Raw genomic sequence first — 25,796 nt, 5'->3', positions numbered from 1 at the left:
ATATAGTGGTTACATTATTCGGAGCTTAATCGGAAGTGTTGAGTTAGCCGAATATTAGCCCACAAGAGAGTATAAAACTAGGTTTACGTTTAGGTAACGATAAAACTATGATAAGTGACACAACTAAGTGAGGACAAACACACAAATAAATATTTTATGGAATTCATTAGGGTCAATCGAAAAATGTTTCGAGCTTCAGAAATTAATGAACTAAATATTAAGAATCCCACATTAAAAGTTTGAGAAGCCTATAATAATGTATATGTACCATATAATAATTCACTCAGTACCACCAATTAGTTTTGAATTGTAGGCCGATAATTCCTAAAATACCTTTGTATGTTCATTTCCTCAAACTTCATGTTTAGATGTCCATTCTAAGCGGAAAAGGGGTATTAGAATGTTTCTATTCGCCATATCAGAAGTTGATAGGCTTCTAGAGTAATGTATAAGATACATAAGCGCTTTTACTTATTGTCAACTGGTTTTAATTTAGAACCTCATGATATTAACGTTAAGATTGTTGACCCATGTAAAATGACTCAAGTAGGATATATTGCAAGTGAGTAGAATGAAAATTCCACATTCAAAATGTGATTAAACCGTAATATATAAGTGGTATTTGGGAGTCTACTCACTACCAATTAGTTTGGGACAGTACAAATGTTATAATGTTATCACTGGAAAAGAAAAAAGGCAAGCATAGCGTCCGTAGTTGGGATGAGAGTTACTATCAAAACTATTTGAACCAAAATCAACAACATTAAATACATAGGTGTTCACTCATTCTCCAACCATGGATTGATGAAACAAAATAATATCGAAAATAATGATGAAAACGAATGAATATTGGTGAGCCATAAATGAGTTGGTTGTTCGTTTTAATTTCTCTTTGTCTGAAAAGTCCACACGAAAGTTAAGATTACCAGATCCCCCACACTCTTTTGGTTTTGCTTTTGAACATATTCTCGATCGAAGTGAAAAAATTTCTTCGGCACATGACACTGAAGTACCGTCGAAACATGCCAACGGGCAACGACCGTCCATCATTATTAGTAGTTTGATTTTGATATAATTAATTGATATTTTAAAATTAAGATATCGGAAAAGAAAAATAAATATTCAAAGAATAAAGTAAAATAATTATCATTTTTAATAACTTTCTTACTTCTAAAACTTACTCTCATTATAATCCTCCTATATTTAATACACAAATTATGTTGTTATGCCATATTTTGTTTTCAGATTAAAATGTTTTTATTGAAAATCTTCTAATTACTATATATTGTTATAATGTATCTACGTTGTAATGTGAATCTAAGCTTTTTAAAATTTGAAAACATTAATTTTTGTACAAAAATAAAATAAGTATTACTCCCTATGTTTCTATATATATGATGTTTGGGTTAAACGCAACTATCATTTAATACTGTAGTTTTAAAAATTCAACCAATCACAAAAGAGATGGTATAATCTAAAAAGTCATAAAATCAATACATTTAAAATTTGTATTGAAACTTGTAAAATAGCTTATATAATGAAACAAAATAAAAACACTATAACATCCTATATAATGAAACAGAGAAAGTATTATTAATAGCTATCTACCGCGTTTAACTATCACACTAAGCTTGATCGATAGATTGAGTCAGAGTGGTACTAAAATCCTAATTATATATATTGGATGCATGAGAAGTTTCTTTAAAGATGTAATCTATTTCAAATAATTATTTGGAATATGGCCAATTTTGTTAGTTCATTGAAACGTCAACTTTTTACTTGCAACCACTTTGTAGGACCATTAACTGCAAAATAAGAATTCTCTAAGCTTCACAAGGGGTTCGTTTGGTGCTATAAAAACATTGTTTTAAGAACTGGTTTACTGGTTCTATAAATCTATAAATCCAAATATGAAGTATGGCAATAATAATAACATGTTAGCACAAAAAATACTCATTAAATTCCTACCCAAAAAAAATCTTTATATGAAACTAAAACTTATATACACAATAATAGTGATACAAAGTAGGTCTTGATATTCAACTATTCGGGATTTTCTGGTTTCGAGTAATTCGTATAAAAGGTTTAAGATCTATTATGTTCACTGAAATCTTAACTTTGTTTTGTTTCCAGTTTTAACTAGTAGAAATTGAAAGTTTTAAAAATTGTTACTTACAATAAAATTTGAATCAATATCCTTAATCAAAGGATCTTAAGACTAGCACAATTAAAACATATAACGTAGAATATCTGAAATAACTCGAAAATATCTGAACTAAGTTAGTAGTTTTAAAATATAATCCCGGTTTGGACCGGGCAGTATGTACTTCAATACTTGTGGGTTTTGACGATTTTGGATCGGATTGGGCGGGCCAGCCAGATTGATCTATTACAAATTTCACCTGTCAACGCTAACTCCGAACTTAATCAAAGATTTTGAGCTAAGGAAAACTAATCAGTGATCACCCAAAGAAAACATTCGTGAATAATTGTTTGCTTTCCATGGCAGCAAAACAAATAGGACCCAAATAGGAATGTCAAAAAAAAGAAAGACACGAAACGAAGTAGTATAACGTAACACACAAAAATAAACTAGAGATATTAAAAACACATGTCCACACATGGATACAAGAGCATTTAAGGAGCAGAAGGCACGTAGTGGTTAGAAGGTATGTGATATAATTAATCGGCCCAAATAGATTGGTAAGTAGTAGCCGTCTATATCATCCATACTCATCATAACTTCAACCTCAGCTCCTTTCTACTAAAACCCTTTTACTATAAATTCTACGTACACGTACCACTTCTTCTCCTCAAATTCATCAAACCCATTTCTATTCCAACTCCCAAAAATGGCGATTCGTCTTCCTCTGATCTGTCTTCTTGGTTCATTCATGGTACTTATAAACTCAAAACGAACAAAACATGATTACATTCTTACTACTTTTTATTCATTGTGGTTTGATGTTATTTTCTTTTTATTATTGAAGGTAGTGGCGATTGCGGCTGATTTAACACCGGAGCGTTATTGGAGCACTGCTTTACCAAACACTCCCATTCCCAACTCTCTCCATAATCTTTTGACTTTCGGTTAAAATATTTTACTTTGCCATTCCCAACTCTCTCACTTATTTTTGTTCTTAATGTTAGAAATACATGTTTGTTCTGAATTTATATTATGAATTTATATTATGGTTTTCACTAGTGTTAGAAATACATGTTTGCCATTCCATTCCCAACTCTCTCCATAATTAACTGTTTTTTTTCTTTCTTTTCTTTAAAACACACAAAAAATATTTATTTACATAAATGCAAATAAAGATGTGTTTGACTTGTATTATTACAATTTCTTTTATATTTCAACATATTTTTCTGAATTTGTATGTAGCAAATAAATGTATTCTTTTTTAGTTGTTAATAAAATAAATGTTTCCTTACCAAACTTTTTTTTTTTGCAGATTTTACCGACGAGAAAAGTACCAACGTCCAAGTAGGTAAAGGCGGAGTAAACGTTAACACCCATAAAGGTAAAACCGGTAGCGGAACCGCCGTGAACGTTGGAAAGGGAGGTGTACGCGTGGACACAGGCAAGGGCAAGCCCGGAGGAGGGACACACGTGAGCGTTGGCAGCGGAAAAGGTCACGGAGGTGGCGTCGCAGTCCACACGGGTAAACCCGGTAAAAGAACCGACGTAGGAGTCGGTAAAGGCGGTGTGACGGTGCACACGCGCCACAAGGGAAGACCGATTTACGTTGGTGTGAAACCAGGAGCAAACCCTTTCGTGTATAACTATGCAGCGAAGGAGACTCAGCTCCACGACGATCCTAACGCGGCTCTCTTCTTCTTGGAGAAGGACTTGGTTCGCGGGAAAGAAATGAATGTCCGGTTTAACGCTGAGGATGGTTACGGAGGCAAAACTGCGTTCTTGCCACGTGGAGAGGCTGAAACGGTGCCTTTTGGATCGGAGAAGTTTTCGGAGACGTTGAAACGTTTCTCGGTGGAAGCTGGTTCGGAAGAAGCGGAGATGATGAAGAAGACCATTGAGGAGTGTGAAGCCAGAAAAGTTAGTGGAGAGGAGAAGTATTGTGCGACGTCTTTGGAGTCGATGGTCGACTTTAGTGTTTCGAAACTTGGTAAATATCACGTCAGGGCTGTTTCCACTGAGGTAAAAATACTAACTACTGTTTTTTAATTACCGGTTTAGTTTTGACTGAAAACATATAAGATTAATACTAAATATAAGATAATTTGTATATAATCAATTCGGTTTTCTTTGGATAATTTTTTGGAAAGGTTGATGTAGTTTCTGTCAAATTTACTTTTCTTCTTTTATGAATAAAAAATAAATATAAGACATAAATAACTATGATAGATTTGGGTCAGGTTGATGTAAAAAACATATACAAATAGCTACTATGTACTTAGCTATAATTATTTTTAAGAAATATTAAACATGGTTCGATCTAATTTTTCTTAGATAGTTTAACATAGAAATTATTTCTTAATTTAAGTTCGTGTGGTTCGTTTATACTCAAATTAATTGGTTTACGTTTGGCTTTAGCTTCGGTTTCTTTGGATTTACATATATAAACCAATCTAACCATTCATGAAAACACATGGTTCGGTTTAGTTGCAGTTGATTTGTATGTCCACACCATATATATTGTGGCTAATATTTTGGCTATAAACCAATGTAACTTTGGTTACTACAGGTGGCTAAGAAGAACGCACCGATGCAGAAGTACAAAATCGCGGCGGCTGGGGTAAAGAAGTTGTCTGACGATAAATCTGTGGTGTGTCACAAACAGAAGTACCCATTCGCGGTGTTCTACTGCCACAAGGCGATGATGACGACCGTCTACGCGGTTCCGCTCGAGGGAGAGAACGGGATGCGAGCTAAAGCAGTTGCGGTATGCCACAAGAACACCTCAGCTTGGAACCCAAACCACTTGGCCTTCAAAGTCTTAAAGGTGAAGCCAGGGACCGTTCCGGTCTGCCACTTCCTCCCGGAGACTCATGTTGTGTGGTTCAGCTACTAGATAGATCTGTTTTCTATCTTATTGTGGGTTATGTATAATTACGTTTCAGATAATCTATCTTTTGGGATGTTTTGGTTATGAATATACATACATATACATATAGTAATGCGTGGTTTCCATATAAGAGTGAAGGCATCTATATGTTTTTTTTTTTATTAACCTACGTAGCTGTCTTTTGTGGTCTGTATCTTGTGGTTTTGCAAAAACCTATAATAAAATTAGAGCTGAAATGTTACCATTTCTATGTTTTGGCTTAATTGACAGGAAATTTTAATTTTCAGCAAGTAGACCATATTAATTGGTGATACCCAATATGAGTGTTTAAAACATTTTGTAGAATTAATTTTATTACTAGTTTAATATGAGTGTTTGAAAGAGGGGATATCGCTCCCTTTTTCACTTCTTATAGTGTCTTCTTTTCTTTACTTCTTCTTGTTTCCTGATGGCTGATGAGATTTGGCATGATATACAGTACATGGTTTTGGGTCGTGATGATCCAGAACTTTTTGTACCTCAGGCAGCTTATGGTGTTGTTGTTGCTGGCAACAGACTGAGTCTTATTGCAAGACCGCTTAACATCCATGCTCAACACCTCAGAAGAGTACTTAGGGCCTTGCCTCGCAGCTGGGGTATGGCTTCTCGTGTACATGGCCGCATCATTGATGATAGGTGCATCCAGTTTCGTTTTCGCTCTGGTATTGACTTGGCTTCGGTCATGCTGAGAGGCCCATGGTTATTCAACCAATGGTTTGTACCTCTGCAGAGATGGGAAGACTTTCCCCGTGCTGACTTTCTTACCTATATTGATCTTTGGGTTCAAGTTAGAGGCATACCTCTCTATGTGTCTACTATGACTGTCAGGTTTATTGCTAGTACTCTGGGGCCAGTCACGGGGCTTGATTTTGATGAAGAGACCTCTACTCAGATAGCCTTTATCAGAGTGAAAGTGAGGATTTCCATCACGGATAGGATGCGTTTCTTTCGACGGGTGCGGTTTGAATCACGAGAAGGTGCCATGATTGGTTTTGAATATGAACGACTTCACAGGATTTGTTCCAACTGCTGCCGTATCAACCATGATGTTGATCACTGTCCTTATCTGGCTCCTCAGGGGATCACCATAATGATGGTGCTCATGTTGTTGATGATGAAGCGGATGTTTTGATGGTTCCTGTTTGGGAAGAGGGAGGGGGATCGAACAATCCTACACCCCCTCCACCTGCGAATCACTCTTCAAGTTCTGATATCTCTTCTCACAGACCTATATCACAGGCACCAACCTCTGCTTCACCGGGTTTAGACTTGAATGAACCTGCTATTGAACATCTTCCTTCAAGTGTTCCATTAGTAAGTCCTAAAGCTCTCTCTGATGATTCCACCACTCCTACTGCTATTAATGATCAATCAAGATATGCATGTGGTGAGAGTTCTAAACGCAGAAAAGGAAAGCAGATTGACCTTACTCCTGATAAAAAGAAGAAACAATATCGCAAAGATTATGGAGTAAGGTTTTATTCGGAGTCTGATAACACACCATAGATCTGCTATGACTGTTGCTCCTCAGAGTATAACATACCCTTATACTCTGTGACTTACACTTTTTGGGGTAAGGTTATGGTTTTTAGTAAGTTCTTAGTACTTAGGAAACATAGTTTCTTTTCAGGCTTTTGGATGGGCAATCTCTCTTTGATTGCTTCAGGTTTCTGTCACTTTTTGTTCTACTTGCAGCTGCTTGATAGTGTTACACTTTTGAAAGGTTTATCTCACAGAAAGACTCTGCTACTGATAGTTCTTGGTCGTTTGACATGTTGGTATGCAAGAAGCTCACCACATAAGATGGAAGCTTTAAGTTCAACTACGAAACTTGTTTTTCGTTTTGTTGTTCTTCTTGAGATGTCAGGATGTTTGTCTTCCACCACTGCTACCACGTCTGGCCCTCTCCTTTGGTAGTCGTCTCTGTTTTGTACATAAAACCTTAATCAGTTTGTTGTTTCCTTAACTAGTCTTGTAATATTTGTTATTTGCTTTCTTCATCTAGACGTCCTTGTTTTATATAAACAGTCTATGTATGTTGTATTGTACAATGTTTAATATCAATAACAACACCTTTTGGCAAAAAAAAAAAAAGAGGAGATATTAGGAAGATACTATAAAAATTGGATGGGTGTCTAAAATCTAAATATGTTACTTTTTTTTAAAGACACCCAACTACTCCGTCAACTCATGGATGGAGGTGGTTTCAGATATATAGAACCGGTCCAGACCTAAAACCTCCGTCAATTATATTTTACTTTAAAAAGATACCAAATTTGAGTAAAAGTCTTGTAATCTAGTAATTAGTGTCTCATTTAATAGCGTAATGTCACGAGTTTGAGCATTGTTCCATTAAATGTTTTGATAATTATACATTTCAATTTGTTAAAAGGCAAAGAATTGTATTGGGCTTTAGGCATCAAAAATTTGGGCCGGTCCTGAAAATAGATGTGGTTTAAGATAGTTGAATTCACTTAGGTTGTGATTGATGTTTTTTGTAGAGAGGATAATATTTTTTATTATTAAATAGTTATAAGTTATAACCATGGTTAGTCCTCGGGTAAATAAGGTGAAACATTAGTCTCAGACTACTAAATTTATGAGGCCCATCGACAAATCAACAAAACAATATACACATTGTTTCATTTTTAGTGATATTTAAGGATTTTGCCACACAAATTGGAAAAACATTATTAAAATTTTTTTTTTTTATCTTTTTAACACAAAAAATCATTAGCTATAACTAATTCAACCAAAATAAAAACATACTATACAATGTATTTAGTTAAAAAAACTATTGAATAGATTTTATTTTTTCATAGAAAATTGAATACACCACTTAAAATGAAAAAATAAAATCTCGAAAACATCACTTAAAGTAAGATGAAGAGAATAATATATAAATATTGTAAGTCCCCAATTTTAGGTTTCGGCAACAAAATAAGTATCAAATTCTTTTTTTTGCCGTCTAGATTTATTATTTATTACAAATTATGAAAATTGTTACATAAACGATTCTACCACGGATAATTTCTTCCGACCTTTATTAGATCCACGACAGATGATACTTTTTCTCCTTCTCCATACGTTTGATGGACACCTTTTAATATCTTCTCTGCATAGAATTTTGGCAAACAGCTATAATTATACATCGTTGTAGATCTCATGCACATTTGCTTTCATTAATATGCAAATATGCTAATAAATCGCAGTAGCTGAGACTCAAACCCCAAACCTCTTGATGTAGAAGCATTAATAAACCCTTGTCTAACTATTGGAGCTTCCAAATAGATATCAGATTCTTTAACTTCTAAAATTTATTCTCATTAAAAAAAAAACTGATTGAAAGAGGCCTAAAAATGATTGTGCCTCCTACATTTTATTGTCGTCCTAGTTATACGTAGTTAAGTAGTTTTACTACAAACTGGTTACAAATTTTGGGACTTTTGCCAAAATCATAAGGACTTTTGACAATTTTGCCAAAATCATGAGGCCTAAAAATTGATTGGGCCTCCTACATTTTATTGTCGTCCTAGTATTCTTTAACCATCAAGAACTTTCCATGAGACAGATCATGAGACTTTTGCCAATTTAGTTTATGTAATAACATACTAAAAACATGTTGTGGCCGATCAAACACAAACCAACTTCTTTTTTTTTTTTTTTTTTTAAACCCAAACCAACTTCATATAAAAATTTGCAGAAATAAACTTAGTTTTTTTGGTTTTAATTTGTTTTAAACTTAGAATTTGCAGAAATAAACTTAGTTTTAATTTGTAATAGTGAGGATGAAAAAATGCATTAGACAAACTACGAATCCCTTTTACAAAAAGAAAATAGTACTATGCGGTGGATTATTATTCACCCCAAAAAGTTTATGTTAGTATTTTGTTGAACCGTCAAGATTCAAGAACAGTCATTGACAAAAAGATCATGATACTTCTCTTAATTTACATTATCTAATATATCATACTAAGAAACATGTGATGTAATTCCTTCCTAGGGTCAAACCCAAAACCAACTTAATTTATAATTACCGATTATAATTGGCAGAAATATCAACTTAGTTTTTCCTGGTTTAAAATTCCATTATTTGTATTTGAATAACTTATATTGTATATAGAACGAACAAAACCCGTTGGCACGTTAGACGACTTTTGTTATCTACAAACAATTATTCGTCCTAAAAATAAAACAATATAGTCTGCTATTGAAAACTCAAATATCAAGAGTTAAATTGTTCTAAAAAGCAAAAGAAAAAAACGAAAGAACTATTGAAGTTCTTTATTCTAAAAAGCCCAAAAAAAGAAAAAACCTTTTTCATTAATGTTTTGGTTCAATCCAAAACGTTACGTGTACAAAAGCTACAAAACGACGCCGTAGTGCGTTGAGATATGTGACCGTTAGCAACAAATAAAAATATGAATACAGAGACAAGACACCACTACAGCGTGAGAGAGCGAGTACAAAACATAACCTCCACTCGCAGCGCGTGAGACAAAACACCCCCTTCTCTCTTCTTCTTCCTCCTCCTCTCTCTATCTCTCTGCTGCATTTTTGTTCCCTTCATTATCAATCTCTCTCTCCCAAACAAAAAAAAAGCCTCACTTTTTACAAATGGGTTGTGCTCAATCTAGGGTTGATAACGAAGAAGCAGTAGCTAGATGCAAAGAACGACGAAACGTAATCAAAGAAGCAGTTTCCGCAAGCAAAGCATTCGCCGCCGGTCATTTCGCTTACGCTATTGCTTTGAAAAACACTGGTGCTGCTTTAAGTGACTATGGCCATGGCGAATCTGATCAAAAAGCTTTAGACGATGTGTTGTTAGATCAACAACATTACGAGAAACAGAGTCGTAACAATGTAGATCCGGCTTCTCCTCAGCCACCTCCTCCACCGCCTATTGAGAATCTTCCTCCTCCGCCTCCTCCTTTGCCTAAATTCTCTCCTTCTCCGATTAAACGTGCGATTAGTTTGCCTTCTATGGCGGTTAGAGGTCGAAAGGTTCAGACTTTAGATGGTATGGCGATTGAGGAAGAGGAAGAAGATGAAGAGGAGGAAGAGGAAGTTAAGGGTAGTGGTAGAGACACTGCTCAGGAGGAGGAGGAACCGAGAACGCCGGAGAATGTTGGGAAGAGTAATGGGAGGAAGAGATTGGAGAAAACAACGCCGGAGATTGTGAGTGCTTCTCCGGCAAATAGTATGGCTTGGGATTATTTTTTCATGGTGGAGAATATGCCTGGACCTAATTTAGATGATAGAGAGGTTAGGAATGGTTATGAGAATCAGAGTAGTCATTTTCAGTTTAATGAAGAGGATGATGAAGAAGAAGAGGAAGAGGAAAGATCTGGGATATATCGGAAGAAGTCTGGTTCTGGTAAAGTAGTTGAGGAGATGGAGCCTAAGACGCCGGAGAAAGTTGAAGAAGAAGAGGAGGAAGATGAGGAAGAGGATGAGGAAGAGGAAGAGGAGGAGGAAGAAGAAGTGGTGGTGGAGGTAAAGAAGAAGAAGAAAGGGAAAGCTAAGATTGAGCATTCGAGTACTGCTCCACCGGAGTTTCGGCGTGCGGTTGCTAAGACTAGTGCTGCTGCATCATCAAGTGTGAATTTGATGAAGATTCTTGATGAGATTGATGATAGATTCCTTAAGGCTTCAGAATGTGCTCAAGAGGTTTCTAAGATGCTTGAAGCTACAAGGTTACATTACCACTCGAATTTTGCAGATAACCGAGGTATTGAAACTCTTGTGATTGAAGCATTTGTGTGTGTGTTTTCTTGCTATTTGGTGAATCTTATTGGTGTGGTCTAGTCTATGATCAAAGTATTTATGTGTGTTTTTCTTGCAATGTGGTGAATCTTATTGAGTGTCACTGTCAAGACACGAATTTGATGTGCCCTAGCCAATCATCAAATTCAAAGCTTATTCTATTGTAGTTTGTCTTTGCTTTTCTCAGAGTTGTCTTACCAAAACTTAGGTTGCTGCTTTTTAAAGTGATTCATAATGTGTCTGTGATTGGATTGTTTAGAAAGTTTGAGTCTTTGTTTCTCTTATTGAAACAAGCAAAAAAAAGAAAACCAGAAGAGACAGTTTTTTCTTTTGTAGATTACATCAGGGTTTAGTGTATGCAAATATTCTTAAAGTATGAGTCTTTGATGCACTTTTTGGTCTGTGATTTAACTTTTATGAGAATCTAAGATGAACCTTAAACTTAATAGATTTGGTGGTTTTCTTATTTGCCCTTTTTCCGTTTAAAGCCATTAAAAAAAGTTCTTGATTTGACTAACTAACACTTTAACCTCTTTTTACTTGCTATTCCCTACCATTATCTTACCTAATCTGTTTCTATTGATTATGTTGAATGTTTCTTGGACAATTGTTGCTTTCTTGCTAATGAAATTTTTTGCTTCGCAGGATATGTTGATCATTCAGCTAGAGTAATGCGGGTTATAACTTGGAATAAATCGTTAAGAGGCATTTCGAATGGAGAAGGTGGAAAAGATGATCAAGAATCAGATGAGCATGAAACTCATGCTACGGTGTTGGATAAATTGTTAGCATGGGAGAAGAAACTCTATGATGAAGTGAAGGTACTTTTAACTTTTAAGCTGATCATTGCTATCAGAAGTGAATGATGTTTAGTTGAGTGCATTGTTTTGGTGGTGTAGCAAGGTGAGCTTATGAAGATAGAGTATCAGAAGAAGGTATCTTTACTCAACAGGCATAAGAAACGAGGTGCGAGTGCAGAGACCGTGGAGAAAACAAAGGCGGCTGTAAGTCATCTACACACAAGATATATTGTTGACATGCAATCCATGGATTCAACGGTTTCTGAAGTAAACCGTTTAAGGGATGATCAATTGTATCCAAGACTTGTTGCCTTAGTTGAAGGGTAAGTTCTTCTCCTTCTAATGATTCTCTGCAAAGCCTTTCTCTCTTTAACCAATTTTTTTGGCTCGTGGATATGCAGGATGGCGAAGATGTGGACAAACATGTGTATACACCACGACACCCAACTAGGTATTGTTGGAGAGCTAAAGGCCCTTGAAATCTCAACTTCTCTCAAAGAAACCACAAAACAGCATCACCATCAGACTCGCCAGTTCTGCACCGTCTTGGAAGAATGGCATGTTCAGTTCGATACACTTGTCACCCATCAGAAGCAGTACATTAACTCTCTCAACAACTGGCTGAAGCTAAATCTAATCCCCATCGAGAGTAGTCTTAAAGAGAAAGTTTCATCACCTCCAAGGCCTCAGCGCCCGCCAATCCAAGCTCTTCTCCACTCATGGCATGACCGTCTTGAGAAACTTCCCGATGAAGTCGCCAAATCAGCTATCTCCTCTTTCGCGGCAGTCATCAAAACCATCTTGCTGCACCAGGAAGAGGAGATGAAACTGAAAGAGAAATGCGAAGAAACACGAAGAGAGTTTATACGGAAGAAGCAAGGTTTTGAGGATTGGTATCAAAAACATTTGCAAAAGAGAGGGCCAACAGAGGAAGCTGAAGGCGGGGACGACGCAACAACAAGCTCCAGAGATCATGTCACAGAGAGGAGAATTGCTGTGGAGACACTGAAGAAAAGGCTTGAAGAAGAAGAAGAAGCTCACCAGAGACATTGTGTTCAGGTGAGGGAGAAATCTCTAAACAGTTTGAAGATCAGATTGCCTGAGATCTTCAGGGCACTGTCTGATTATGCTCACGCTTGTGCTGACTCATATGAGAAGCTCAGAATCATATCGCAGAGTCAGAAATCAAACGGTGGAGCCACTGAATCTTCTTGAACCAGTTTTAGTTCTATTTAACCTATGTAATATGTTGTATTATGATGGGAACATTAAGCATAGTTTTGTGACCAGATTCTGTAGTTATCTAGTATTGTTACTGAGTTGCCTGTGTTAATTAATTTATATCAACATAATGCCATTGCCCAAAATTACAACATGCTAAAAATTTAATAAAATTAAATGTCAGAAGTGGGATTTGAACCCACGCCCTCTTACGAGGACCAGAACTTGAGTCTGGCGCCTTAGACCACTCGGCCACCCTGACTCTTTACAATCATATTTTCACAATGAAATATCTATTTTAAACTACTTATAATCGAATACCTAAACTTTTTTTCTGAGAATATAGTTTACCATACATCAAAGATGGGGAGATACCACATAATAATTAATAAGAGTCAAATCTACACTGTTAGGAATGGAGTATATCATCATCATATATTATATCACCACACACCAAAAAAAGTCCTAAACCTTCTAATCAAAAAGCTTGGTCTCTCCACCAACAGACAAAACGATGTTTTGTTGTTCAAAAGCTTTTTACTATTTCTTCAACAACATTGAGGATTAAATTAACAGATGGCTGAGTTCCTGGTAACTCTTTGTCTCAACCTGTTTTTGGCACCAAACTCTTCCTTTGGCTCTGCGTCCTCCTTGCTTATCTCATTCTCTTTATCATCGTCATTGTGGATTTCAGCTGCTTCAACCTCTGTTGACTTATCGTTTGAGTCCAATGAGGCACTTTGTTGATCCCTTCCTTCTACCTCATCTCCATCGGTGTCCCTGATCAAGAAGAGAAGTGAATGATGGGGTTTTCTCATGCTAAAGCTTTCTCATCAAACCGACACAAAGCTGTCAGTAAATCAATTTACATCTCTTACTATGAATAGACAGAAAAGAATGAGCTATAGCATTAGCATGTTTAATCTCAAACCAATGGTACACATTAAAAAACGAGTCTACACATATCCGCCATTGAAAAGGGATCAACAGTGGTTTCATTATAGTTCATCAGATTATTTGAGAGTTGATTTACCCAAATGAAAATACTATCTCATATGTGCTAAATATTGGTGGATAGATGACTTGGATTAAGAAAGAAGTCAAGTTCTTACTCTGTTTCTTCCACGGCATCACTGATCATCTTGTCATACTCGTCTGGATAATAAGATATGCAAACTAATAAGCCACGCCAACAGGTAAATAATATATCAAACAAGCGGAAGAAACGCAAGAAAATATGACTATACCAAAGGTGTAAGTAGCAGGCATGTGGTTACGACAAGAACGAGTAGTTCGGAGAGGACGCGAGAAATTGACATTAACGACCATCTCTTCCTTCATTTTCTTTTTTATGGCCCTTTCTCTCTTCTGTTATTGCAATAAAAATTGAAACACCATAAAAAACATGATATAGCAGATATGTGCATAAACATAAAGAAGGAATTTGAGAGATACTTTATGATATTTCTCAACAACGGGTATAGCTTCTGTCTCAATCATCTGCCCAGTTGCAGCCAAAGAAGAAGCTTTGCTTGATGATAACTCTCTCTGCCATTACAGGACATACTTAATGAATGAAAAATAGTTCCACACATCTTAAAGAGGAGAAGCATAAACAACAATCAAAATCTTACAGCGACACTCTGAAATTCATCTAGATTGGTTGCTTCAGTTTCCCAGCTCAAACAAGATAAATCTGAGCCAGCATTCTTCTTTGAGATTCCATTGACTTCCCTATATAATCTGTAACCTTGGATATCATTACCATCAAACCTAGAACGAAATTAAAAAAAAAAAGATAAAAGTTGATCACATTCACACCAGATGTAGTAACATAGAAAGAAGTGATAGGACAAGTAAGTGTAACTACCAATAAGAAGTCTTCTTTCCATCTCCTCCTAGCTTCCTCTTGCGTAAACTAGAATCCCAGTCTCCTTCCTTGGTATTTTCTTGAATATACGAACGTGCATCATCTTGCTACACCATCCACCAATGGAAACAAGACGATGAGTAACAAATGCAACTAGTAATGATATAGTTTTTTCTTTCCATATGTGTAACCAAAGAGGCATGCATTAAAAATACACTTCAACAACTTAAATGAAGAGAAGAAAATTACTTGAACTCGAAGCTCACAAAGTGCCTTCAAAATCTTCAGGCGGTTAATAGAGTCAAGTCCTTGGTATTCAGATATTTCCTCCCTATTCATACATCAGAAGAGAAGAAAGTTGTTATCAATACCAACTCAACCTGAATAAATTCACATTATTTCACCACTTACCCTTTGTTAACAGTAATATGAATTTCACCCTTAGCAATCTGCAACAATGACATTACAGGAGTCAATAAAGAAAACCACAGAGAAGATATAAGCTAACAAAAGAGTTCAGTGTGGCCTTACCCATGGCCACCATGGAGCTAGTTTCTTACACAACACCGTGATCCATGCATTTGCATCGTCAAGCGTTTTATTCACCGGTGGTATCCCCTGTTGAAAAATTCACATCCAGAAGGTTTCTTATAAGGCAACAAACACATAAACTTGAGCTTGTTAGATACCATTAACAGCTGCAAGGTCAATAACAGAACAAAAATCAAAAACCTTCAAAAGTGCAATGTGAAGCTGAGCATTTGTAGTGTTGGACTCGATAAGACCCATCTCAATTTCTTCAGCTGTGAACTTCAATTTCTCCGAGACAAGTGGTCCAAAGACCTATCACAATTCACAACAACAAAAAACTCTTTAGCAAAATCACATGACCAACGATGCAAAATGTTTAATTTCCCATGAAATTGAAGCATGCAAGAAGCAAAAGCTCTAACAAATCCCTAGAATCTACTACATGAGAGAGAGAAAGAAAGAATATTCCGTTTACAACGAAGATTCATCTGAAAAAGGCAAAATCGAATCCTTTGGTATGTACGACTAAGAGGTTCATTACATTGAAGAAATTGAGAACCGAAGCAAGTTCCCAACGTCCACGCAAGTGCTTCACCGCCGAATCGGAGGAAGAATCGTTGTCTGAATCGGAGGAAAGAATCGTTAAGTCTTCGCAGAGTCGTTCTTCTTCCTTCTTCTGTTCCGGTTCTCCGGTGACCACCATCGTCCTCTGGCGGAGCGTTACCATTTTCGTCGGAGAGAGAAAGTGGAAGATGAATGGGTTTTTGTGGGAGTGGAAAATGTATAAAATTGGAGAATTTTTCTGGGGGAATTCTCCCGCCAAAAGAGGAAATGATTTTACTATTTACTAATTTACCCTACAACACCCTAGGGCTATTAATTTCCCTTTTTGTTCTTCCTTGTATTTTCTTATATTTCTATTTTAGTCCCTTTATTCTGGAAAAATTAGTAATTCGGCTTTTATTTCTTTTTGCTCTAGTTGGACACGACTTGAACACATAATTGATTCCTTATACTAAACTTACGGCCCAAAGAAATTCTATCATATACTACATAATTCTGACAAGTTGAGCAGATACTTATTCCATTTGTTATCTGTTTTTACGAGTTTTTCACTTGAATACGAATATATACTGCATACTGGATTCACACTTTGTGATAAAAGTTTCAGTAATAGCAATGTAAAGCTAATACGACCTTATATATGTGGATCCAAAACCAAACCAGTGAGAGTCTTTGTTGACATTTCTAATATTTCCTTTACCTGATATAGTTTCTTCATGAGCATCACCTGATACATGAGGAAGTGGATCAGGTAATAATGAATTTAGCAGTTTCATTGTTTAAGTGAAGCTGTGAAGAGGTTTAAAATCGAGTACTTGGATTTAGCCTCGGCTGTTGCTTAGCATGTCTAGAATAGTGTAAGCAGCTTTCTGAAACTGGTCTTTCTCTTCCTCGAGGATCCTTTTCTTCTCCATAGCAAAATCCTTTGATTTCTCAATCTCTTCCTTGATTCCAACCGAGTTTTGATCGATTTCACTGCAGGGAAGGCACTGGATCAGCACTCAGCAGAAATAGTCATTCGTTGTAGTAAACAGAAGATAAACAATACTTACTAAACCATCTTGAGCATATTCTCCATCCCCATCTGAACTTGCTGTGACATTTCTGCAATTGCGTTTGTTTTCAACACAGTCAGGAGATGGCTAAAGAAGTAGACACACAACACTGACTTGTAGTCTCAATCCATCAACTGATTCTAATCCATGAAACATATAATGATAAACCTTTAAAACGAGTTATGGTGTTTGCTAATATGCAATTGAACAAGCCAAAGAGTTAAAGGATAGTGTATCGAGAGCATACAGAATTCGCGAAATAGACACAACATTGACTTGTAATCTCAATCCACCCACTGGTGATCTAATCCATGAAACGTTTAACAAGGTTTACTAATTCAATTTGCATAAGCCAAAAGGTTAAAGAAGAGTGTATAGAGAGTATACAGAATCTGGATGACAAAATATAGCAACTCTGAGATACCAAAATTGATAAAACCAACGAAAATGCACATCTTTCACTCTAAGTATCACCTACAGATCTATTTGCGAGAGAAGCAACGAACAATGGCGGATTCTAATACACATCTCGATTCCACAGTTTTTTAAGCGAAATCAAGATTAGATGAAGCGATTAAGCCATTAAGTAAGCACAAATCTCGTTAAATACCAAATCATAAGAGCATTTGACTTCACAAACATGAAGAACTCACGCTTAATCCTGATTTCTAGGTCAGTCGAAATTCGAAATTGGATGAACAAGGATCAGAGGAAAAGGAGGAAAAAACAAACCGAAGACGAGAGACGTCAGATCCGAATCAGCTTGCTGACCAGGAGATTGATGAGCAACAAGCTGTGCATCACTCTGCGATGGTGATTCCGCCATTATCGCCGAGAGAGAGTCAGAGAGATTTCAAAAAGAGAGAGGTTTCGTATCTAAGCGAGGAAACGGATATATTTTTGAGACGTGTGCTTTTGGCCTTTAATAAGAGTCTCTAAACCTATTAATATATGCGAGCAGCTAAAATTTTTTATTCATACAAGTTCAAATTTTTTAGGGTTTTTAACAGATTAAACGAAACTTTTCAATAAAGCCGCAGAATTACAAAGGAGATGAATCACAATGGAAACTAACCAGACCATCAAACAACACCAAGGAAACATATAGACTAGTGAACAAGAGACGACTCAGAGAATATTGAAGAAGAGAGTGAGAAGAGATAGACTCGAGAGACCCAGTCCTCAAGTTAAGGATCCAATGACACTATTGGATCAAGTGAAAAGCTCTTAATTGCATTTGATAGCAAATCAACTTCAAAAAAAGCTTCAGCCTCTGGTTTGGCGAGTGTTGTATGATTTGCAGTTTGGGCATTTCTGAGCCACCACATGGTACTGTACCTCTGCTTTCTTCCCACAGTCGTTGCAGAGAATCTGAACCTGTTTTTGTCACCGTCAAAAAGACTTTTAGTTCTTGGTTAGGGGATAAGGTGTAACTAAGTAAGTTTTGTTCTCATACTGACCATTCTGTTCTGGTATGGTTCTGGCATTGGTGTAGCCGCAATCTCCATGTCAAACTTCTCCCACACTTTTGACATGTCGCATACAGATTTTGAGCAAAGTGGGCACGCATATCTGCAGGCATAGTTTGGAGTTGTCAGTTGATATATACAACAACATTTCAAAATGGAACACAAGCCCCTGAATTTTATAATGTACTTACTGGTAATGATCTCTCATTTCCTCCAAGCACTTCTGATGAATTGTGTGTCCACATGGTAAAACCGTCACATCGTTCCGTGATTCAAACAGAAACTGGAAGAAAACCAGCCAGGACAGTTTTTGTTAACAAAGGGACGCTCATGTTTACAGTGGAGAAGTAGAACAAAAACCAACAATAAGTAATACCTCAAAGCAAATGGGGCAGTCGTGATGCATTGCTCCTTCGACACAAGGGTGACCGTTCTTGAGGAGGATTGAATAACAACAGCCTGGTTTGAGAATCAGAGAGCTGGTTAGATTGTAAAAATCAACAAATATAGCGGTGCCCAATCGGAAAATTTGAGGTTATCTGAAATCTGATGCAGTAAATGGCTTACCACACTTGTAACAGTGAAAGAAATTTTCACGTCCTCCGATTCTGAAACGAAAAAGAGATTTTAGTTATGAACAAATATATATCGTGTGGATTAAATCAAACATGTTGTATGTTAAAGAGAAGTCCAAGAATGTACCTGCAAATTCCACACCCATCGCAGTGGTACTGTTTTTTAGACGTCTGGAAACAAGATAAGCAACATAATGGTTAACCATTAACAACAAAAAAAAGCCTGGAAAACTCAGGGCATGGTATATAGCATAAGAAAAAGGATATGGATACAACAAACAAGCTTAGCAATAAGTTCTCCTCAGAGACTTACATCATCATCGTAGAGCTTGCAGACTTTACAGAAGTACTTCCCCATGCACACTCCACAGTGGATACAAATTTGGCCCACCTGGTACCAGAGAAAATACAGAGTTACATCTCCAACAAAGTTAAGAAAATGTCTGATTACTAAACGCAGAAAAAATCCAGAGAAAGTGTAAGAGTTAAAACATACCTCTTGTTCAGTACCACAAAGTAAACAAATAACCTGTGAAGAAGAAGATAGAGGTCTTGTCAACTGGGAATTGAACATAAAATAATAACTCCGAGAAACCAAGATATATAGACTACTTTACCTGTTCAACTTGGTGGCGAGGAATATCATGCCTCTGCTTCTGATCTACATTTATGTTGTTCTGCTCCAAAGACATGATTGCAAGAGTAAGTATACAGATTTTGTGAAAACAGCGGTTACAAAAAGTAGTTTCCTGAAATCTATAACTTGAAAAAAGCCTCTACCTTCGCCTCATAATGACAGTGATGGCAACCAAAGATCTCATTACAGCAAGGAGCTCTAATGCAACACCTTCTTCTGTAATGTGGACATCTGCAAGAACATAGGGGTATTCATCCAAGAAACAAGCTCAAAGCTAAGAATATACAAATAGGGAGTAAAACCTACCCATACTCCATTAGTCCTCTATCAAGGACTTTGTTTGTTAATGACTCTGCTGCTACCCTTTCCAGAGTTGACGACTCAGATTCTTCATTGATTGAATGAGGGTGTGAATGTCTTGACATTTCACCCTTCTCTTGGTCAGACATCTGCAGTTGCTGAGCGAAATGGTTGAAATATACGTCTCCCATTACGAATTATCTGTCTGTGATATTGGCAGATACTGCTAGTTGATGGAAAGCTTATGAAACCTGCAAGTAAGAAAATATTTAGAAAATCTATTCCTCATTTCGCAAACATTATCAGTCACCTGAAAATCCAGCAAAAAAACTCGATGAACTGTTGCTTCCATCTACATTGCACCACACCAAGACAATCCATTTTTGAAACAGCTCCAATCAGCTTTCTCCAAGAGGAACAATCACCAAAACAAGAAGATCTACAAATACCCTGTTAAACAACTAAAAACAGCCCTCTTGGTTGATGGAGCTTTCATAGAGAAATAAAAGCTTAGCACATTGAGTGTTCACTTCAGTCCTTCAATCTTGGGAAATCTATCCAGTTTCAACCGGATATGACCAACCTATCGTAAAAGCAAGGCAAACACCATCAAACAAGGTTTGGGACTGACATAAAACTTGGGATAACCGGGTTTTAAAGAGATGGGTAAGTGTCCAAAGAGGATAGACCTACCTCCCACTGCCACTTTGCACCAGATCTCTTCAGTCAACATACGAATCAGAAATTTCTTTAAGGAAACAAAGGCTTGAAGGGTACTCCTAGTTAATGGACCCCCATCTTTAAAGCTGACCTGTTTTGGCTTGACCTAAATGGTAACCCCATAATCGAAGGAATAAAAATCTTCTGATGCCGTTACCCGGAAAAATTCTACTAGCAAGTTCACAAGATCCGCATGGAGCAAAAACTTCATCATGGACAACAACGAGATATGCTCTAAGGGAAACTCACTATGGAGACCATAGCTGAGATAAGCAGACTACAAACAAAGTGAGCATTCATGCCGCCTTCTTGAAGAATAACTAAGAGGAACCTCTGTTAATCCACCATAGATGAGATGACAAAAAAAAAGAACACTCTTGGCCAAATCAGAGATGATTAAAGAGTTTCATTATCAAGGGGAAATGCTTAGGTAGAATGAAGATTGCACAAGTTAAGGTTAAGAAAGAAAAAGCAACTACTTGGGATAGAAAAATAATCGATTTTTTCCACTAGATCAACAAGAAGGATGGTTTCTCAGTGACCTAGATTCCCATTGGTAAACAAGAAGATACAAGAACCAAGCTCTCAGACTCACCTTGAATCTGGCTTTAATCTCCCGAAACAGCACCTAAAAGCCCTCCTACAGATAGATACCAAAGACCCCCCTAAGAACCCTGCCACTCAAAGACTGCTTCATAGTCATCATATGTATCCTATTATTAGGTCAATTCAAGGGTCTAGATTACGGATTGTTTCTTCTCTTCTTCTTCTGAAATCTTCCAAAAAATTTCAATTAACTATACATAAACCTAATCGATCAAAGTAAAGTGTACGAACAAAAATCAACCACACATTCAGAAACACAGACATTACCAAGAAAAAAAAACCCCAAAGGATTTAAATCACGGAAACGTAAACGAGAAGATAAACGAACTTTCGATCCGACGATTCTTCACCGATCAGAATTTTCAGAGAGAGAGACGATAAATTCTCCGACGATAATTCTCGCTCGCTCCGAAGCAACAAGATGAAACTGACGACGAATAAAATGAAAGTTTTTTTTTTCTCTTGCAGGTGAGGAGATTTATATAAGTAAAAAAAAATGCGTGTGGGTTTCTTATAAAGGAAATGTTTCCACATACTTCGAATTTTGATTGTTTCTTTGGGTTAAGAAACGTCAACCAAATCTATATGTTTTAAGGGCTTGATTGGTTCTCCTTCTGCCACCTGCAAACGCAGCGTTTGCAGATGGTAGCGGTTATTAGCGGTTGGCACCAATCATAGAAACCGCTAGATACCGTTCGAAATTGCCAGATTTCAAAAGCTCCTTCCCGCAAGTATTTGCGGTTGCGGACGGTAGCGGTTAGGTTAAAAAAAAAAATTAATTAATTAAAATAATTATATCTTCCACCCAAACCCTATACTTATTCTTATCAGAAAACCCTAATCAATGAAACCCTATTCTCTCAATTATGGCATCCACCCAAACTGACAAAAATCAAAGTCAAAATCAAGAATCAAACGTAAGTATGATCTATCCTTTCATCCATTCATTAGCTAGTGTAATTCTCGGAATATTTCATGGCATTGTTGTTTATTTTTTTTTTGTTTTTTTTTGAGTTTTTTGATTGAATACATGTTTTGATTTGTTTTCTCGATTAGAAAATCATTTGGTCAAACGAGACCACATTTGCGTTACTGCAACAGGTTATTGTGGAGAAATAAACGGAAGAATCCAAAGACCCCAAAATCAGATTTCTAAGTGATGTTCAAAAAGAAAATATTCTTAAGAATATTAACGTTTGGAAAAAATTTGAGTTGGAGATGTGTTAAAAATCGTTTGGATATCTTGAAGAAACTTTATCATATGTATAGAGGCAATCCGGAAAACCCGCGAGTTCAACGTTATTTACAGTTTATCACACTACTTGATGCAATTTTGGTGATGTACCAAATGCATAAAGTATTAAGCTTTTTCTTATAAAATTTATTTATTTTTGAATTTTCAGTTTTATTTATGGTTTTAATTATTAAGTATGTTTAATTTTTCAAATATTATCAATTTATCATAATAATATATTGTATTTTTTTTTTTAATAGTAATATATTATATTTATTTTGGTTATTTTTTATTTAATTACTATCGCACCCGCTGGTTTACCAGTCATAAAACTCCCGCAAACGCACCCATTACCAAACGCTCAACCAGTCGTTCAAAACACTTGATAACGCTTGAAACCGCAACCGCCCGTTTCCGCAAACTTCCGCAACCGCAACCGCACCCGCTGCGTTTAAACCAGTCAGGCCCTAAGTTGACAGCAAAATATCTATAAGACCAGATGTCACCAAAGAATTTCAAACTTTCCAAAATGTCTGAGATCATAAATATTTGATGCCATTACATGAATGTCTTATTTAGTTACCTAATTCTCAATCATACAATTAAATTTGTTTGACCTTCAAAGCGCAAATAAATATCGAAAAGATTTTACGTGTTGGACTTGATTAAGAGACACGGGTGGGTGTGACCTGGCAACTTAAATGATTGGAAATCTCTCTAATTTATAAGAGAAAAAATGTTATTTAATAACTGAATTTTCAAAAAGTTGCCAAATTAACCGTGAACTTTTGAAATGACCGTTTTATACCTTAGTAAAAAGTTGACTTTTAATTTAACTTATAAGTTATAGTTGATCCGGCCAAATCGACTCACCGTTAATACTTCTTAACAGCTCTCCTAACAGCGTAACTAACAACTATTTTCGTCCTTAAACCAACGATAACGGCTGTTAGGCCACGTTTTGTAACGGCTGTTTTATTTCAATAGTGATGTAGACATACACCAGCTAAAAACTTTTATTTCAATCCTTTCAGAATACAAATTTTATCAAAGTACTACAAAAATTGACTCTAAAATCCATTTAACCACTATTGATATGCATTTTAAAGGCACATATTATATATATATACTCCATATATCCCGCGTACATATTTCAAAAATATGTGACTTTGCAAAAACATTCGTACATTTCGATATATGGTCTTAATTGTGACAAAAAAGTCGATACTGCATGCACCACACTTTATTAGGTGGTCACCCACATTCATAGTCATAGGATCCAAAACTAACCCGTTGATCCGTGCCGTCAAATGGTTCCTAACCTTTACTCTTTTTTTTGGTTAAAGAGGTTGCTAACCTGGTTCTTATTAATGAAACTGAAAAACACTCAACAAGAAATATGGACTCAAAAAATTATATCAAGTTAAAATTAAACACACGCACATGCATGCAATCTATAAAAAAGAGACAAGTCCTTATACACTCGGTGTCCTAAAGATTTTCAGCTTGTTGTCTCCTCCACTTGTAACCTCATTTGGTTCCCACTACAAACACCGTAGATATATCTCATCTGGCTTTTACTTTCAACATCTAAACATGCGCTTTCTAGTTTTTCTACAAATGTCAAATAGATAGATCAGTTCATAGACGGCGCCAGTGACAATGGTGGTGGTGGAGGTGGTGAGTATACCGGCGGACATGGTCTAGCCGGAGGCGGTGTTGACAATGGTGGTGAAGTAGGAGATGGCGCCGGTGCCAATGGTTGCGAAGATGGTGATATTTGACTCGGAGGAGGAGAAAAACACGAAGAGCCAGGACTACACTTGAAAGAGTCACAATCTACAGGTTTCGACAAAAACATCTTACACTCCATCATCGATCTTTGGTCCCTCACGTCCTTGAAGCAATTCATCGTATAATTATAATTCTCTAGATAGCGACACGTGGCTGGTTCTCCGGTGAAATAGTTAGACCCGTATCTAAAATCTCTTAGCTTCTCAAGCGAACATAGCTCATCCGGTATTAAACCGGAGAGCATGTTACGTTCAACGTTCAACACCTCAAGATTCTCCATCTGACCCATCGACTTAGGTAACTCTCCGACCAACCAGTTATAACTAATGTCCAAAACCGTAACGTTTTGAAGTAATCCCATGTCATTAGGTATACAAGATTGTAAACCGTTATCCATAAGAATGATCTCGTTTAGAGTCTTACCCATTTTACCGAAACTCGGCGGTATACATCCTTCAAACCGGTTTGAGGCTAGAACTAGAACCGATACCGGTGAATTTCCCATGTTAACCGGGATTTTACTTCTAAACCGGTTACTATTCAGGAATAAAGCGTCAAGATCTTTATCGAACAAAGATTCTGGTAATTCACCTTCAAACTCGTTGTACCGGAGATCAAGATACTTTAATTTCGGTAAACCGATTACCACTTCCGGGAATTTACCAGCGAACCGGTTATTACTAAGATCAAGTTCGAAAAGGAGACTCAACTGCGAAAACCCGACCGGGAGTGTACCACAGAACCGGTTTGAGTTAACGTGAAACAGAGCAATATCGGTTAAGAGGCCAAGCTCTTCAGGGAGATGACCAGCGATATCTCCCTGGTTTAGATCAACACCGGAGACAGTTTTAACCAAAGGGTCGTCGAGAGATTCGGAGCATACTACACCGTTGTAGTCGCACACACGTGATCCAAACCAGTTAGTTGTCAGATTCCACGGGTCAGAGATCATGGCACGTTTCCACGCTTGTAACGCCACGTAAGCTCTTTCGAGCCGTACGTTTTCGAATATTAGGTACGGAGGTATGGTTATAGGGTCGTCTCGGGTGTACAAAAGTTGCCGGGAGCCACCAGGAGCGACGGCGGAGATGGAGAGTAAGACGACGGTGGTGAATATTAATAAGGTTGGTTGATAAATCCTCATCACACTCTAATGGAGTTTTATGTTTTTGTTAATCACTCTCCTTCTTCTTCTTCTTCTTCTTTATTATTTTTTTGGTTTTCTTTAAGATTTGGATTTGTAAAGAGAGAGAGATTAGCAGTGAAAGGTAGTGATTCTTATTATTAGATGTGAGTGTAGAGTAAAAAAATTGTAACGCTATTTTTAGTAGATTTATGTGAAACTGTTTGTTTTTTCATTACAGTATTGGCTTTGACCGAGAATGTCTAAAAACTAATGTTTTCTCTTGGTCATTTTCAATTCTATTACAATGAGACGATGAATAAGTAAATAACACGTTTAGTTTTAGGGAGAAAAAGACCCACTAGTTTAGCGTAAATTAAGATTTTTGGTATAATTTATTTTGAATTGACTTGGCAAATTTGAAATGAATTTGTCCCACTACTTTAGCGTCTGAGATGA

The 25,796-nt window shown here is 36.7% G+C and overlaps 7 protein-coding genes and 1 non-coding gene across 15 annotated transcripts; 3 read left to right on the top strand and 5 right to left on the bottom strand.

Annotated features, from left to right (window-relative positions):
* The first annotated feature begins 2,680 nt into the window (after nucleotides 1–2,680).
* Nucleotides 2,681–5,415, top strand: RD22 (BURP domain-containing protein). The gene is made up of 4 exons (NM_122472.4): nucleotides 2,681–2,897; nucleotides 2,991–3,090; nucleotides 3,459–4,165; nucleotides 4,713–5,415. Exons 1-4 carry the CDS (start codon nucleotides 2,853–2,855, stop codon nucleotides 5,037–5,039), a joined length of 1,179 nt encoding a protein of 392 aa, NP_197943.1. The 5' UTR covers nucleotides 2,681–2,852; the 3' UTR covers nucleotides 5,040–5,415.
* Nucleotides 5,416–5,481: 66 nt separating this feature from the next.
* AT5G25600 (putative nucleic-acid protein) lies at nucleotides 5,482–6,578 on the top strand (the record flags this gene model as incomplete). Its single annotated transcript, NM_122471.1, has 2 exons — nucleotides 5,482–6,049; nucleotides 6,151–6,578. The coding sequence occupies 2 exons, from the start codon at nucleotides 5,482–5,484 to the stop codon at nucleotides 6,576–6,578; spliced, it is 996 nt and encodes a 331-aa protein (NP_197942.1).
* Nucleotides 6,579–9,473: 2,895 nt separating this feature from the next.
* On the top strand, nucleotides 9,474–13,003 carry AT5G25590 (DNA ligase (DUF630 and DUF632)). Its single transcript, NM_122470.3, has 4 exons — nucleotides 9,474–10,803; nucleotides 11,484–11,659; nucleotides 11,738–11,961; nucleotides 12,040–13,003. The coding sequence occupies exons 1-4, from the start codon at nucleotides 9,690–9,692 to the stop codon at nucleotides 12,851–12,853; spliced, it is 2,328 nt and encodes a 775-aa protein (NP_197941.1). The 5' UTR covers nucleotides 9,474–9,689; the 3' UTR covers nucleotides 12,854–13,003.
* A 34-nt stretch (nucleotides 13,004–13,037) lies between these two features.
* Nucleotides 13,038–13,121, bottom strand: AT5G25585. The gene has a single exon. It is a non-coding gene; the product is annotated as a tRNA-Leu (tRNA).
* A 96-nt stretch (nucleotides 13,122–13,217) lies between these two features.
* Nucleotides 13,218–16,133, bottom strand: AT5G25580 (uncharacterized protein). Its single transcript, NM_122469.3, has 11 exons — nucleotides 15,802–16,133; nucleotides 15,462–15,572; nucleotides 15,261–15,347; nucleotides 15,141–15,178; nucleotides 14,979–15,060; nucleotides 14,730–14,836; nucleotides 14,494–14,632; nucleotides 14,315–14,407; nucleotides 14,107–14,227; nucleotides 13,972–14,014; nucleotides 13,218–13,639 (listed from the first exon to the last, which is right to left on the bottom strand). Exons 1-11 carry the CDS (start codon nucleotides 15,985–15,987, stop codon nucleotides 13,429–13,431), a joined length of 1,218 nt encoding a protein of 405 aa, NP_197940.2. The 5' UTR covers nucleotides 15,988–16,133; the 3' UTR covers nucleotides 13,218–13,428.
* Nucleotides 16,134–16,317: 184 nt separating this feature from the next.
* On the bottom strand, nucleotides 16,318–17,797 carry AT5G25570 (polyamine-modulated factor 1-binding protein). 3 transcript variants are annotated; one of them, NM_001203469.1, is made up of 5 exons: nucleotides 17,612–17,782; nucleotides 17,490–17,547; nucleotides 16,877–16,966; nucleotides 16,640–16,799; nucleotides 16,321–16,551 (listed from the first exon to the last, which is right to left on the bottom strand). In NM_001203469.1, exons 1-4 carry the CDS (start codon nucleotides 17,703–17,705, stop codon nucleotides 16,646–16,648), a joined length of 396 nt encoding a protein of 131 aa, NP_001190398.1. In that variant the 5' UTR covers nucleotides 17,706–17,782; the 3' UTR covers nucleotides 16,321–16,551; nucleotides 16,640–16,645. The 3 variants fall into 3 exon arrangements, with proteins under 3 accessions (NP_568475.1, NP_001190398.1, NP_974834.1); NM_203105.2 differs by lacking the exon at nucleotides 17,490–17,547 and having other exon boundaries at nucleotides 16,877–16,928; nucleotides 17,612–17,797; NM_122468.3 differs by lacking the exon at nucleotides 17,490–17,547 and having other exon boundaries at nucleotides 16,318–16,799; nucleotides 16,877–16,928; nucleotides 17,612–17,796.
* On the bottom strand, nucleotides 17,797–21,740 carry AT5G25560 (CHY-type/CTCHY-type/RING-type Zinc finger protein). 6 transcript variants are annotated; one of them, NM_001343939.1, is made up of 13 exons: nucleotides 21,454–21,740; nucleotides 20,554–21,356; nucleotides 19,867–20,443; nucleotides 19,704–19,791; nucleotides 19,541–19,600; nucleotides 19,420–19,452; nucleotides 19,237–19,314; nucleotides 19,051–19,094; nucleotides 18,916–18,956; nucleotides 18,725–18,807; nucleotides 18,540–18,631; nucleotides 18,340–18,451; nucleotides 17,803–18,256 (listed from the first exon to the last, which is right to left on the bottom strand). In NM_001343939.1, the coding sequence occupies exons 3-13, from the start codon at nucleotides 20,049–20,051 to the stop codon at nucleotides 18,146–18,148; spliced, it is 927 nt and encodes a 308-aa protein (NP_001318649.1). In that variant the 5' UTR covers nucleotides 20,052–20,443; nucleotides 20,554–21,356; nucleotides 21,454–21,740; the 3' UTR covers nucleotides 17,803–18,145. The 6 variants fall into 6 exon arrangements, with proteins under 6 accessions (NP_001331055.1, NP_001318649.1, NP_001331056.1 ...); NM_001343940.1 differs by having other exon boundaries at nucleotides 17,828–18,256; nucleotides 19,420–19,482; nucleotides 19,867–20,111; nucleotides 21,176–21,349; nucleotides 21,454–21,666; NM_001343941.1 differs by having other exon boundaries at nucleotides 20,554–21,740.
* A 1,882-nt stretch (nucleotides 21,741–23,622) lies between these two features.
* On the bottom strand, nucleotides 23,623–25,548 carry AT5G25550 (Leucine-rich repeat (LRR) family protein). Its single transcript, NM_122466.2, has one exon. The coding sequence runs from the start codon at nucleotides 25,356–25,358 to the stop codon at nucleotides 24,057–24,059; it is 1,302 nt and encodes a 433-aa protein (NP_197937.1). The 5' UTR covers nucleotides 25,359–25,548; the 3' UTR covers nucleotides 23,623–24,056.
* Between the last annotated feature and the right edge of the window lie 248 nt (nucleotides 25,549–25,796).

This window comes from Arabidopsis thaliana, chromosome 5 (genome assembly GCF_000001735.4).
Source record: "Arabidopsis thaliana chromosome 5, partial sequence".
Taxonomy (NCBI): Eukaryota; Viridiplantae; Streptophyta; class Magnoliopsida; order Brassicales; family Brassicaceae; genus Arabidopsis; species Arabidopsis thaliana.
The sequence above is the reverse complement of the archived record's forward strand: the minus strand, read 5'-3'. Positions and strand labels throughout refer to the sequence as shown.

What these genes read in the sequence shown, in the direction of transcription:
- RD22 (NM_122472.4), top strand. Translation starts at nt 2,853, where the DNA reads ATGGCGATTCGTCTTCCTCTGATCTGTCTTCTTGGTTCATTCATG. An exon ending in CCATAATCTTTTGACTTTCG is followed by an intron (nt 3,091 to 3,458) that starts GTTAAAATATTT and finishes TTTTTTTTGCAG; the next exon opens with ATTTTACCGACGAGAAAAGT. An exon ending in TCAGGGCTGTTTCCACTGAG is followed by an intron (nt 4,166 to 4,712) that starts GTAAAAATACTA and finishes TGGTTACTACAG; the next exon opens with GTGGCTAAGAAGAACGCACC.
- AT5G25590 (NM_122470.3), top strand. Translation starts at nt 9,690, where the DNA reads ATGGGTTGTGCTCAATCTAGGGTTGATAACGAAGAAGCAGTAGCTAGA. An exon ending in GAATTTTGCAGATAACCGAG is followed by an intron (nt 10,804 to 11,483) that starts GTATTGAAACTC and finishes TTTGCTTCGCAG; the next exon opens with GATATGTTGATCATTCAGCT. An exon ending in CTTGTTGCCTTAGTTGAAGG is followed by an intron (nt 11,962 to 12,039) that starts GTAAGTTCTTCT and finishes GTGGATATGCAG; the next exon opens with GATGGCGAAGATGTGGACAA.
- AT5G25580 (NM_122469.3), bottom strand. Translation starts at nt 15,987, where the DNA reads ATGGTAACGCTCCGCCAGAGGACGATGGTGGTCACCGGAGAACCGGAA. An exon ending in TAGCTCCATGGTGGCCATGG is followed by an intron (nt 15,179 to 15,260) that starts GTAAGGCCACAC and finishes TCATTGTTGCAG; the next exon opens with ATTGCTAAGGGTGAAATTCA. An exon ending in CATATTACTGTTAACAAAGG is followed by an intron (nt 15,061 to 15,140) that starts GTAAGTGGTGAA and finishes ATGTATGAATAG; the next exon opens with GGAGGAAATATCTGAATACC.
- AT5G25570 (NM_001203469.1), bottom strand. Translation starts at nt 17,705, where the DNA reads ATGGCGGAATCACCATCGCAGAGTGATGCACAGCTTGTTGCTCATCAA. An exon ending in TCAAATGCTCTTATGATTTG is followed by an intron (nt 16,967 to 17,489) that starts GTATTTAACGAG and finishes CTACTTCTTTAG; the next exon opens with CCATCTCCTGACTGTGTTGA. An exon ending in AATATGCTCAAGATGGTTTA is followed by an intron (nt 16,800 to 16,876) that starts GTAAGTATTGTT and finishes CCTTCCCTGCAG; the next exon opens with TGAAATCGATCAAAACTCGG.
- AT5G25560 (NM_001343940.1), bottom strand. Translation starts at nt 20,051, where the DNA reads ATGGGAGACGTATATTTCAACCATTTCGCTCAGCAACTGCAGATGTCT. An exon ending in CTCGCCACCAAGTTGAACAG is followed by an intron (nt 19,483 to 19,540) that starts GTAAAGTAGTCT and finishes TTCAATTCCCAG; the next exon opens with TTGACAAGACCTCTATCTTC. An exon ending in CTTTCACTGTTACAAGTGTG is followed by an intron (nt 18,808 to 18,915) that starts GTAAGCCATTTA and finishes TTCTCAAACCAG; the next exon opens with GCTGTTGTTATTCAATCCTC.
- AT5G25550 (NM_122466.2), bottom strand. Translation starts at nt 25,358, where the DNA reads ATGAGGATTTATCAACCAACCTTATTAATATTCACCACCGTCGTCTTA.